Raw genomic sequence first — 14,041 nt, 5'->3', positions numbered from 1 at the left:
AGATTGGGAAATGAGACACTTAAAGTAGTAAAGGAGTTTTGCTATTTAGGGAGTAAAATAACTGATGATGGTCGAAGTAGAGAGGATATAAAATGTAGACTGGCAATGGCAAGGAAAGCGTTTCTGAAGCAGAGAAATTTGTTAACATCGAGTATAGATTTAATGGTCAGGAAGTCGTTTCTGAAAGTATTTGTATGGAGTGTAGCCATGTATGGAAGTAAAACATGGACAATAACTAGTTTGGACAAGAAGAGAACAGAAGCTTTCGAAATGCGGTGCTACAGAAGAATGCTGAAGATTAGATGGGTAGATAACATAACTAATGAGGAGGCATTGAATAGAATTAGGGAGAAGAGGAGTTTGTGGCAATGGCAAGGAAAGCGTTTCTGAAGAAGAGAAATTTGTTAACATCGAGTATAGATTTAATGATCAGGAAGTCGTTTCTGAAAGTATTTGTATGGAGTGTAGCCATGTATGGAAGTGAAACATGGACAATAACTAGTTTGGACAAGAAGAGAATAGAAGCTTTCGAAATGTGGTGCTACAGAAGAATGCTGAAGATTAGATGGGTAGATCACATAACTAATGAGGAGGTATTGAATAGAATTAGGGAGAAGAGGAGTTTGTGGTACAACTTTACAAAAAGAAGGGACCGGTTGGTAGGACATGTTTTGAGGCATCAAGGGATCACAAATTTAGCATTGGAGGGCACCGTGGATGGTAAAAATCGTAGAGGGAGACCAAGAGATGAATACACTAAGCAGATTCAGAAGGATGTAGGTTGCAGCAAGTACTGGGAGATGAATAAGCTTGCACAGGATAGAGTAGCATGCAGAGATGCATCAAACCAGTTTCAGGACTGAAGACCACAACAACAACAACAAGTTATACAGTTCCGAAAGAAAATATCCTGTCAGTTAACAGGGAAAAAGTATGTTTACACCTGGGAGAAAGTGTATTTTTAACCCGTAAATCCGGGAGAAATCCGGGAATTTTTTTTCTTGTCCACGTAAACACCCTGTATTAAAATTACATGTCACTGAAATGTTTGTCCGGTGATTCCTTCAAAAGCATTTTACTCTCGTATGCAACGGCGTTGCATCATCAGCCAATCGAGCTAAAATTAGACTCTGACGTTTGAAAAAATGCCGGTCATAAGTGAGGGGGTGATGGGGTGATGGTTTGTAGTCGAATGTTTGGTCTGGTACAATAAACACAGGATTATCGAATCGTTCATCTTCCATGAAATAATCGTTTATGGTAGAGGTAGTCTGACACATTATAATATTCCGACTTTCTTGAAGTAGGGCATCTGTTACCAATAACGTTTTTCAGCAGCAAGGCTCCATCACCGCCATATCAGTGAGTTCTTAAATTTTATATTTAAACTGCCTGAAAAAAGACTCAGTCACACAGAAGGGAACTAGGAAACAAAATGAAACTTCACGGATTGGGATGGTATATGATGTTACGTCAGTGATTACAAAATCGAGCGAAACTTACAAAGAACTTGGCAGTATGAGCCCGCTTATAAGCGAAACATTGCAACCTCTCCGGCCAGGATGCATGCACTGATCTGTTGGAAAGGATGTCGTAAAGTCGTTGTGTCCTCTCCTGAAGAAAGCTGACCCGCCAGTGTTCTAGCCGGTCCTTAGTATCTCGGATACTGGCACTGCGACGGGGTTGTAGTCCCATACGGTCCTGCACGTATTCTATTGGGCATGGATATGGGAATCCTGTTGGTCACGGGAGTACCTCAACAATACGCACACAGTTCATAGCGACACTTACCTTGAGTGGACAAGCAATGGCCTGTTGATAAATGGCACAAACATACTGTCGTGTAACAGGTAAAAAATGCAGACGCAGGATGCCCTCAATCATTACAAACCCTGTCCTGAAGTATACCCGATGGCTTCCCCTCTTGTGACGCCTGGAGTAACACCGCTGTGCCTCATCAAAACATCGGGAGAATGCGAGCTCTCGCCAGGTCGTCATCGCATTCGCCGACGATGAGGTAGTGCCGAACCGCGATTCGTCGCTGAACACAATGCGACACTATTCATCAATCTGTGCTTCCCAGTCACGGCACCACTCCAAACGCAGCCGCTTGTGCTGCGGTGCCAGCAGCAGCATATCCGTGGGGTAGTAATTCCCTGCTTTCCCTGGTGCTAGGCTGCAACGAAAGAATGTTGCAGCAGAGATTGCGTTACTTGTTCCCGGCTGGCAGGCGCAATTGTGAAGGGATTACAACGTGCCTGGCACACAGTACGGCGATCTTCCCATGTCGTAGTTGGACGTGGTCGACCGTTGATGACGAGTATGCAGTCCAACAGATGCTGATAACTCTGCCCCACACGGTTATGCAGCAGCTCGCTTTCCTTTACAGTGGCGCTGTTCACGCCCATTATATACGCCACCAGGCCTAAACACGAACAACACCAATGCACCCTCGTCACCATTGTACCTGTCACAGGGAATTGCAATTCTAACCATTTCAAAAAATGGTTCAAATGGCTCTAAGCACTATGGGACTTAACATCTGAGTCACCATTGTACCTGTCACAGGGAATTACAATTCTAATCATTTCAAAAAATGGTTCAAATGGCTCTAAGCACTATGGGACTTAACATCTGATTCCATAAGTCGCCTAGACTTAGAACTACTTAAACCTAACTAACCTAAGGACATCACACACATCCATGCTCGAGGCAGGATTCGAACCTGCGACCGTAGTAGCAGCGCGGTTCCAGACTGAAGTGCCTAGAATCGCTCGGCCACAGCGGCCGGGTCTAATCATTTCCATATCGCCCCTTGATGTATACGTGTGCGTATTTACATTGACACCTGACCACTCCTTGTGAGTGCTTCACTTTACTTGTCACACAACGTATATATCACAGAATGAGAAGACACCTATACATCATAGAATCAGAAGTATGGAATTATATCTGCACGTACATCTACGCTGTAGGCTCGTACTTCCGTTGTGCATACAAATCGCCTGCACTCAGTTACACTGGATCCTGTTTTATGAGATTGCATCTCTTGAGTCCACCGGGGGCCGAACCGCACAATAACCTTGGGTTCGGTGTGGGGCGCTGGAGGGGTGAGGTGGATTGCGGTAGTGGTCAAGGGTTTGTGGACCACTGCGGCTGCGGCGGGGACGGAGCCTCTCCGTCGTTTCTAGGTCCCCGGTTAACATACAGTACAATACAATACAATGGGGTGCTTACACCATTAACTCCCCAGACGCATGTTTATTTTTCAACAATGGTTGGGTAATGACACGTACTTCTTTGGACACGTAATTGGATTTATTAGGTATATGTGTAAGTCCGCAGCATGTTAGTTGTTGGCACAAGAGCGCATTCGTAGGATACTGTTTACCGGTCGCCTTTTATCATTACTTATTTGAAGTAGAACCTCTTTAAATACTCCTTGAATGTTGAAGATTTACGGGAAGTTTGCCCTGTTTGTCACCTACAGAAATCGGATTATCCGGAGAAGAATAGAACTGATTCTTGTGATAAACGTTGGACTGGCGTTCAAGGGAAACGGGGTTCAAACGAACGTACGGCAATCTCGATTTATGTCTTTCACGGCTTCCTCAAACCGCGTAAGGCAAATACCGGGAAGGTCCCTTATCGTTTCTTGTCTATTCGGCACTTGCTTGTACCCCGTCCCTAATAGAACTGAAGTTAACACCTAATCCAACTTTGATCTCTCTTTCGATCAATAGAAATAGGCTCTGAAAACAAATTGTAATACGACTAATATAATGAATAACGAACACACCGAAAAAAGTTGTATACATTGACAATGGAATTGTTGACGAGTTTGCATTTGGGGTATTTGTAGCTAACCACTACATCGACTGTAAAAGAAGGAAACAGAAGAGTGAAAGTGAGCTAGAGTGCTATAGTTAAATTATATAGAAGTTTCAAAACCAAGCTTCCGACATGTCTGAAACAGAAAATTTATGAGGATGTATAATCGGTTTTGCCTTATGGCACTGAGACATTGGCTTTTAATGCGAAAACCATTCAAAAAGTGAGGGGTACTCACAGGGCGTTGGAAAGGTACACGCTGAGAATTACTACGGAAAACAGGAAAACAAACGCACAAATCAGTAAACAGACTGGAGTGGAAGACTGAATTATGACTACAATAAAAATTAAATAGGGGTAGCAAATGTAACAAGGATCGCACGTCGATCAAGAAAATTGTTTGCTGGATTGCAAGATTCTTTAGTACCGCTCGTTAGTCTAGGACCCTTACCTGGTTGGATTAATAGTAGAGACAGACACTCATCGAAGAACGGCAAATCTCGTCAGGGGTCGTTTAGTAGGCGCGAGTGCGTTACCGAGACTCAAAAAGGGCTCGATTGACAGATGCGACAAGGCAGACGTTGAGCATCACGGAGAGGTTTGCAGTTGAAATTCCAAATGAGTACGGTCCGGAAGTGTCGGTGAACGAATTACTTCTTGCCACATACTCCCGCAAAATAATCACAACGAGAAAATTCGAGGAATTAGAGCTAATAAGGAGGGTTACCGGAAGTCATTGTTCCCACGCGTCGTTAGCGACTGGAACAGGGAAGGGGGCATCGGCTAAGGGTACCCAGAAGTACCTCCCTCGCAAACCAGAGTATAGACGTAGATGAAGAAAAGTGTGACATGGGAACTTAATGCAAGGCAGGTAGAGAACAATGGAAAACATGCAGAAACATAATGGATGCTTGTTCCTTGAAGAACGTAATACATGGAAAAGTCTGCAGGAGGCCTTTGTATGGTAGGGGACAGCGAACGGCTTTTCTAATGTTTGAAGCTCAAGGCAACGTAAATCGTAATGCCTGAAGTGCCAAAAAACGGAAAAGCACGGTTATGGTGCAAAATAGGTAGTGATATGTTCTTAAAAAATTAGTTGAAAAAGAGCCTAACTTATCGCTTAGCACAGTAACGGTTAACTTCAAACGAGCTCCTGTTTATGCGACTACGTCTGCTCGAATGTGTATCGTCCTTGTACTGTAGCAGACAGACAGGTACCTGTTGATGGAGTAAATCTTCTAGAAAAGTCAAACAGTCGTGTGGCGCTCGTCTCTGAACAATTCGTAGCTCATGATAACAGGCTTTTTACCTCTAGGTGTGGACTAATTCAAAATGATAGGCCTAATACGTGTTTTCTATCGATTCTAATATTTATTGAACAAGCATACGAGCTGGAATGCTAATCTCTCTGATGAGTATCATCTGCTGTTCGAGTCACCATTAGAACCTTGCAATATTAAGAATGGATCAGTGAGTAGCGATCGCGTCAACCCTCGCACTCTACCGTTGCGTACTGAAGTCCCCAAAGATTAGCGATGAGTACTGAATTTGACATGTTGTACTACGGCGCTGAGACATCCTGTAACATGGAACAGAGAGATGCATTCGACTGCGATATAAATCCTGAGTCCCAAGCCGTGTGCTGTAAGTTGGCGTATCTGTGTCCCAAGCATTACTACCAGGTGTAAGCTTATTTTTAATAAAGCCTATGTTCATTATTCTCACTGACAAACGAGCTGTTATAAATTAAACAGTGTCATGTTTGACAGCTGTCCATCTGTTCGTGACTTAAAGTGCTTACGTGCATATATTGCACTAGATTGGATGCCGAATTCCTTAGTCAATAAGGTCGTGTAGATTCTTATCGGCTTCGGTACAGTATAAATGACAAAGTGGAAGTTTCCATGTAGCTTGAATAGCGTCATAGGCTGCTTTTCACAACTGATTTAGTTTTCTCTGAGGTACGAAGTGTGTCAGGTAGTGACGGCTGTTACTTGACGCTTGTTTCACACCTAGGTATGTACTTGCGTAAGGTCTCCCATTGAAGTGTACTTGCCTGTAGCTTCTTGCAGAACTTTGACCTCCTGAGCTCACCGCATGACTCCTTCACTCACGAGACTCGTCCTGCTTTCCATCCCTGCATTGGCCAATGGCTGCATCTGAACATGCTAAGAGTCAACATTTAACGGTGGTTTCCTACTGTTGATTACTGTTTACTTTTTACTTTCTTCATCTCTCATTACATCCCCTGCATTACGTGATTATTTATTGCTGTATACATAGCATCTACTCCCACATTAATCCTTATTCGTTTTCTGCCATTTTCAACACGTAACATTCTGTCGTCGTCCAGCGATATAAAAGTACTAGTGGACGCTTATCAACAGATGTCAGCTCCGCCCGCCAGCAACTTTGCTGGCTTGTGCCCAATATTGTATCAGGAGCTATCTCTGAAAACGTAAGGAACTTAATGGGAGTCGGAGGGAAATGTTGACTCATAGTATTACCTGACGCAGCCACATGCCAAGAAATATTTATGGGCTATTGATAATGACTAACTACAGAGAACCGGTTTAGCCACTGAAGAATTTGACTGAAATAAATTTTGTCGTTAAACGTAAAGTGCTCGCTGATGCTCTCCACCAAAAAAGTGACATGAGCAAATGCATCGCCGAAGAGTGTCGCCGTCATAGGTGCGTGGTTCACTTTGTCGTCCTTTCACGTCTTCTCTGTGTCAAACGAAGCAGAGTACATGGATAACTCGCAAATTGGTCCATCTGATGTTGCGCAGCTACGGACCAGTTGCGTGGTAATCTGTTTTTATTAGTGGTGGGCTGCTCGCGGCAGTGGTGCAATGCTGGACCAGCATTAGCGGACAAAGAACCCACACTTAGCCACCACGAGTAAATGGGACAAGCTATGTGAACTGTTATGACGTAATTTGGGAATCAGAACCCGAGACAAACCGTGACATTTTTCTTAAGCTTAAAGAAACAAGAAGGATGCGAGGAAATTGACCCTTTTAGTCGGGAGATTGCGAAATGCTGCAGCGAGTCGCTCACTGCTGGAGAAGTGGCTCACGCAGGCAGGTCCTCAGCCCAGCCTCCTCAAGTGAGAGCTGCTCTTCATTCAGGGAGTCACGCTGTTTTCGAGAGGGGAGAAGTAGCCGCTATTACAGCTATGGCCATTTTGATAGAAGAAAGAAGACGAGGAGAAGAAAGTTGTGGAGTCATCACATTACTGCCACAAGACTGTAGAAGCTGCAACTGAATAAAAGAATTAATGCGAAGGTACATTTGCATATTTATGTTTTGCCAGTCAACTGCGCTCGGTAGTACTCACATTAACGGTCCACCGATTAAAAATTTGGTAGGCCCCAGTAGCTTTGGAGATTCGCCTAGTAGTACAGTCCACTGATTTCAACGGCATGCATTGTTTAATGGTATGACCACATAACGCTCATTCCGCTACTGTAACTAATTTACGCCGTATGAATGAATTTGAAGCAAAATATCTCTGCATTTTTTAAAGTGCTTTCAGATTACACGTTGTATTTATACTTTAAGCTAGCTACATGGTCCTTCATCTCTGCTCTTCCCCCATGTGAAACAGAAACAAAACACGAATTGCACATTCTGCTTCATAGTCATCCTTCCTCGTTTAACGAAGAACCATTGTTCTGAATATATTCCTTAGAATACTTCCTCTTCGGCATCTTGAGATCACTGGAAACAATCAAACACTTAGATAACAAATTAACTTCGATACTACTCAGGCAGAGCTATTCTGGAAGATAAACAGAGAACCGTGTTTGTGCAAGGCTTAAACTGAACTGAGATATGAGGCAATAAGGGAAACTCAGCTACGTTACTGCGCAATAACTCCCCTCAGTGCACTCATCAGATGCGAAAATAAAAACTTTGGTTATTTGGCTTCAAAGCTGGAGCTGAAATATGGATCCACGCAAGAATTTACAGAAAAAATAAATAGTATGAGAATATTTCTCAGAAATCCGAAATCCAGGACAAAATGCCGTCCTGAACATATTTTTCGGAACACCGGTTTCTTTAATCTGAAACTAGAACCGTCCCGGAAAACAGAGACATGTCGCAACCCTATTAACTTTCTATATCAGGAACACGTTTTGTTTTATGCTTTCCTTAAGAAAGTACCATCCCAGTGAAAAATGTTTTCTCCCGAAATCTGTCCATCTAAATTTGTGTCCCTGTAGTATACCTCATAATTATGTTCTGCTGCATGTCACTGTTTTTTTATTTGTCTTTTTATTCATTCCGTAATTAGGTGATCTGGACTTTTAAGATCTAAACTCTTTACCCAGAACAAAATCTAGGATGAACATATGAATGAAATAGCGAGGAATGTGTATGACTGATTGTGAGTATTTGTCAGATATAGCTCTGATCTGCCGGGATCCACCTGTTTCTGCAAAAAACACTCCTATTTTTGATTCCTTTATCCACTCGTGTGATCTGTACTCATGGGTATCACCAGTTTCGTTTACAGTCTGAAGCCTTAAAAATACATTTTGAATTATAATACAAAGACGTCATTAAAGATTTAGTCAAGATTTCTTTACTATTACTATTGTGTTTTGACTTTGCCATTTGATTTTGCTTACACAATATTCATTAGTTTTGCCCGGGTAGCCTGTCATATAAAATAACGTTGTTATTTAATAAGGCAGTACATTTTAAAAATCAACTTTCCCTGTGATTCTGTGTGAATATATATATATCGATGATTTATTTTGCTGTGAAAATATGTTCTTCCCGTGAAAATGTTGCAACAAAAACACTCCTCTTGTCGTATTACCCATATCACTCCAAATAAGTAACGTTACGTTCATCACTGCACAAGCTTTCTTGTACAATCTTCTACTTGTTAGACATTGCACAGTGCTGTGTATTCATTGCAAACAAATTTCCCCTCTGCTCCCCTCTGTTGGTACAAACTTTTTACAGTTGTTAGCTTCTTCAGAAGTAAAAGAAATTATTAAAATGTCTCTATTTTTATTGGTGGACGGATTCAAACCATTATGGAACTGACGACTTCAGAGAAATTGTTTGCTAATGGCTGCCTTAATTAAGTGCTCAGTCAATTTGGCGCGTGAACTGTTGTTTTCCAGGCATCATATTCGTATATGGGTTCAAATGGCTCTGAGCGCTATGGGACTTAACATCTGAGGTCATCTAAGCTAAGGACATCACACACATCCATGCCCGAGGCAGGATTCGAGCCTGCGACCGTAGCAGTCGTGCGGTTCCGGACTGAAGCGCCTAGAACCGCTCGGCCACCGTGGCCGCCGCTCGTACGTGTTCGGAACACTTCCACTTAGAATTACTGCATGTCAGATCTACATACACCGACTGAGAAGAGTTGACTGTTCGACAAATCGCGAATTTGTGGAATTTGTCGGTGCTTGTGTCACGTGGTCAGATGTATTGCGTTGACAGTCCAACCTGAAGCCCTCGTTGCTTCAACACGATGTATTTTTTACACACAATTTTGTTTTGATAAGGTAATAGGCAATGTGCGATTTGGTTTTGGGTGTGGGTACCGGATTCTGCACTTCATTATTGTTAACCACATATGTGATTCGTTTATTGTAGAAGATTATTTGTTTTACTGTTTTAAATAACCGTGTGTAGCTGTATTTTGTTATGCTATTCCTGTTTAATGTGTGAAGCATTTATTTGACGAATGATTGTTGTTTCTTCAATTTATGCGAATTGTAATCACATTTTACTAAAATCTGTTAGCAATGAACATTTCGGCAGCATGCTGCCATCGTCAGGTGCATTACTTACGTGTACATTAATCTGAGGTGCCATGATGTTTATTTCCTGGGTGTGCCAGCAAGGTTACTTTCCGAAAGTTAACCCTGTACAGAAAGATTCATTAATTTAGTATAGACCTTGAATGAGTTGTATGTGAAAGTGCTAAGTGATGGTATTGTGCTTATTACTACGCCCTGTGTTCCAGACATGTAAACTTTCGGCAGAAATGTAAGTAAAGAAGTCACTGAAATTATTTAAACATACAGACCACTTAAGATTTACGCTGAAGCAAACGAATATTTCTTTACATGGTCGAATTTCGGCACATGGTCTCACCGACACACCCCGCAAATAATCCTCTTCACACTTCAGATTAATGTAACTATAATACACTTGATTATGCCAGCACGCTGCCGATACACATTGTACTAATAAATATAAGTAAAAAGTGATGAAAGCAGTAAAAATTATTTAATAAAAATGATTATTTTTGTACCACTATATTTTAGCTTGTGCTTCTCGTATTCCTTATGAATCCACGTGTTGTTTTATGGATATCATCATGCCCTATAGTAAAATACACACATCAGTTCACAAGATGTACAAAATTTACAAGTGTACAACACCTCACACTACCATAGCTAAATCTTGAACCTTCCTCTCTGGATCTTCCAGCAACCAACGATAGACGACCTTGTAATTTATGGAGATACAGAGTCCCTACACAAGTTTTTGAGGAAACAAGAGGTGAAATCTTGGGTGAAAGACCTTTACAAAAGCAATATCCAAAGCATAGTCGTGTGACGAAATTTGCTTTTTTGCTCGAATATTGATGTCCATGTTCTGAACGCAAGAAATTATACTTTATTAACTATTCGTTAATTTCTGTCAATTTTAACGGAACTTAATCGTTTATTATTTGTTTTTCTTTTTCAATAATTGCCACAACCGCCAGAAAAACTGAGCTGTTAAGATCCTGAAAAGTCGAGCAGCAGCTGAACTAGCGTTTGCTTAATATATCAGGGTTTCATGCCTTGGAGTACCGCTGTCATCCCACCGTTATTGAAGTGTATTTAACAGAATTCAGTTTGTGACAAACATGATACAGAAAATAACGTGTTATGCTATTGATTTAAGTTTATACATTACAGGCATTTTCAAATAACTTAGAATAATACAAATAGTCGTCAATGTGTTCCAGACGTTTGGTGGTATCAGGACGAAGCAAGAATTTGCTGTCATAAAGATAGCTTCAGTAAGGAGAAAAGCATTCTACCATATTAATAACTAATCTATTAGATTCTGTAAAGTATGCATCGAGGAATGAAGTTACGAGGTAAGAGTACTTTTTTTGCAATCGTTGAGGTGTGTGGAAATATCTTATTGAGAAATGCGTGTATTGTATTTTTTTCCTTAGTTTTTTTTGTTTACACTTGCTTCTGAAATGTCTTTCCCCTGGTTAGGACGAAAACTGCAGCTAATATTAATATATAAATAAATAATCATCCAGTGTAAGTCACAACCATGTGAGGAAACAGAGATTATTTTCCAGAAGTACTAAATTTATCGTTGATGTTTTTATTGAAAGATTCGGCTGAAGCATAGCGTGATGTGCTTTTAAAAAACAAAACAGAGAAGAAAAATGCACATAGCTTTCTTCTCAGTTGTTGCTGCTCTTAATCATTTCAATAATTTTCTTCGTCAGGATGTAATCTTCTTCGTGCAAGTTTTCCACTACGCTGAAGTGGTCCATATCTGCGACTTCGAGGTACTCCACGTGGTCGCAGATGCCACGAAGAATCTGAAATATTGAGTGATGTTCAGAGTAAAACTACACAACTTTGAGTTTATTTAGGTGGCATGAACAGTTTCCAAAGTATTATAAAATGTCATGTTCAAGTCTGGAAAAAGAGGGATGGGCTCCTATTTAAGATCATGTTCTAGCGATAAATGCTCTTGCCACTTAAATGGTGGACTTAATATGCTAAGGTACATGCTTAGCGGACAACGGGAGATAACGTGCAGGCTAAAGCCCTACTGGCGTGCTAGTGATGTTGCCTTTAGAAAGCAAGATACGAAATGGATTGTTCCTATGATCTGCTCTCATTGCACTCGTAGCATTGGAGGCTCGTTTCGAAATTACGGCATTATTGGTGGCTTCTTTTTTTCTTGGACCATAGTCACATGCCCAGGCTTCAAGAACTATATGTGCGCTCGTCTAAGATTTCACAGCATCTAACGCCATCGAAGTTCAGCTTCTTTCTTCCAGACGGACGCATATTGCCAACTATTATTCCGAGTTCCCTGTGATTCTAAAAACTTCCTCGGACACGATGGTGCAATGGTTGAGGAAAGTGTTTTTTATGTTCCCATCCCTTCATCACACTTTAGTTTTTCCGTAAATCGCTTTTGACCACAGCTGGTCCCCATCCCTATAAACTGACCCACTGCTCTGTCTATGATAATTTCGACGGAACTATAAGTTCCAATCTGCGTTTCTTCCTGACTGTTGTCTGCACTTCAGATGAACCGCTCTCCATGGTAATGAGTATTTCCTGAAACGCTGCACTTCTGTCTTATTCTACAAGCTTTCCACAATACAAATATTTCAGTCCTCGTAGCCTTGCGCGGCGGCGTGCCTAAACAAAATCAAGCCGGCTGTATTTCTGCCATACTGTGCGGCAACGACCAGTGAGACATGAGCTGAGACCAGCGTTCCGATTTGCCTCCAAGGAAAGCGATATGTTACACCCTGTTAAAGACGACATACCCCTTCGAGTGTGGAGGGTGTCGCTTACGAATGTAGCAGCTTCTGTACAGGTCAAACAGTTAACACTATTGCCAACCATTGTACTGAGAACAAGCGACTTGCTGAACAGAGCTTGGGAAGCCGGGCTTAGCTGAGAACTGTCTGGAAAACTTACACATAATACAATTACAAAAAAAAATGAGAGTCTTGGCTCCTCCGTCGTCGTATTGGGATTTCGTTGTAAAGGAGGCGGCCGAAATTAGAATAAATAGCCACAACTTTAATAGAGACCAGGAGTACACACTTGGTAAGGAGTGGGGGCGGGCTTTGGATATCGAAAGAAAGCAAAGACTTGGCACAGTAGGGAGGCGGCACCGGCGATTTCAAACATGGCACCGGTCCTTCGCATCACCTGACGTTGGTCTCGAGGCGGACCGGGGATACTGTGAGCTGCGCAACTCCTCCGCGCGTGCGTCACTTCGGCCCTCTCTGATTGGTTCCAGATGCTGCAGTTATGCCCATATAAGCTAAAAACCGTGCTAGCCACCAAATCAGACCAAACCTCTGCCCCCCCCCCCAAAAAAAAACAGTTCTGTACGTTCCTCCACATCCTCAAATGCCACGCACTCCACCTTGCTTTCCGCATCCGTTTACCGTCCTACACGCGGATTGTCTACCATATCACCGGATTCCCACCCCTCCTCGCACCTCCGCGTCTCCTACACTATCCGCAAACTAGAATCCAACAGCCCCATCCTCTCCCCTCTGATCACCAACCGTTGTATGGTGCCGCGCCTTCACAAACACGTCCCTCCGTCCCTACACTTGGCATTCCATATAATCTCTCAAAGAAACCTCAACCAACTCTCACTCCCACACTCGCCCCGATATTTTTACCTCCCACCAATTTTAACTCTTCTCCACCTATCCCAGTCCACATCAGGGCTCCTCTCTCCCTTTTCCTCTCCATTCATCACTATCCGTTTCCTAATATCCTACCCACACGCCGCACTGCTCCTCACCCTCTTTCTTTTCCGCCGTCTGTATTACCACTATCCATCTAATCTGCTACCTATCATCTCCATACTGTTCTTACCTAACAGGCCCCTATCTTCTTACCCACACCCTTCAACCCAATGGAACATATTCTCTCCTCCCGCAGTACTGCTCACCCAGTGCAGGGCCTTCAGATTTTATGTGTAACTGCAGTTCTCCAGTGCTCTTTCATAGAACAGTATCGCCACATTGCTAGTGTGTTTGTCAGGGTTTCTCCGCTGAATATTTTCACCGTTCTGCAATGTATTTTTAATATGTATATATTTTCGTTTTTTAGCTGTCCGTCTTAGATTTTATTTTAAAATAGAAAAACAGCCCTAATGTTTGCTTCTCAATCTTATTATTAATTCGCTTGGCTGAAGAGCGGAATATTGTACCGCTGTCAGAACATTTCCCGCACATATTGGGAAAAAGAACTAGTCCTCGGCAGTCGGTGGTTTTTTACTCCAGACGATGATGGCGGAGACGGCCATAAAAGTTAGGCTGTAGCGTTCTTGTGAGGTTTAGCCCTGATCTTTCTGCTGTGACGTCACTGCAACAGTGGTTGACGTCGTCGGTAGCAGTTCGTTGTTTGTTCTCAGGAGTGATCAACAGTTACATTTGAAAA

At 42.3% G+C, this 14,041-nt stretch overlaps 2 protein-coding genes across 2 annotated transcripts in view; one reads left to right on the top strand and one right to left on the bottom strand.

Annotated features, from left to right (window-relative positions):
• The window catches only part of LOC126267554 (waprin-Rha1), a 169,128-nt gene that overhangs the window by 29,135 nt on the left and 125,952 nt on the right, over positions 1-14,041 (top strand). The gene's annotated exons all lie outside the window — the stretch shown is intronic.
• The window catches only part of LOC126267535 (kynurenine formamidase), a 48,176-nt gene continuing 45,322 nt past the window's right edge, over positions 11,188-14,041 (bottom strand). Inside the window, exon 8 of the mRNA XM_049972840.1 lies at positions 11,188-11,430. Coding sequence (XP_049828797.1) covers positions 11,290-11,430 — 141 coding nt within the window. The 3' untranslated portion in view covers positions 11,188-11,289. The remainder of the gene's footprint in view (positions 11,431-14,041) is intronic.

The sequence above is a fragment of the Schistocerca gregaria genome, chromosome 1, assembly GCF_023897955.1.
Source record: "Schistocerca gregaria isolate iqSchGreg1 chromosome 1, iqSchGreg1.2, whole genome shotgun sequence".
NCBI classification, from domain to species: Eukaryota; Metazoa; Arthropoda; class Insecta; order Orthoptera; family Acrididae; genus Schistocerca; species Schistocerca gregaria.
The sequence above is the reverse complement of the archived record's forward strand: the minus strand, read 5'-3'. Positions and strand labels throughout refer to the sequence as shown.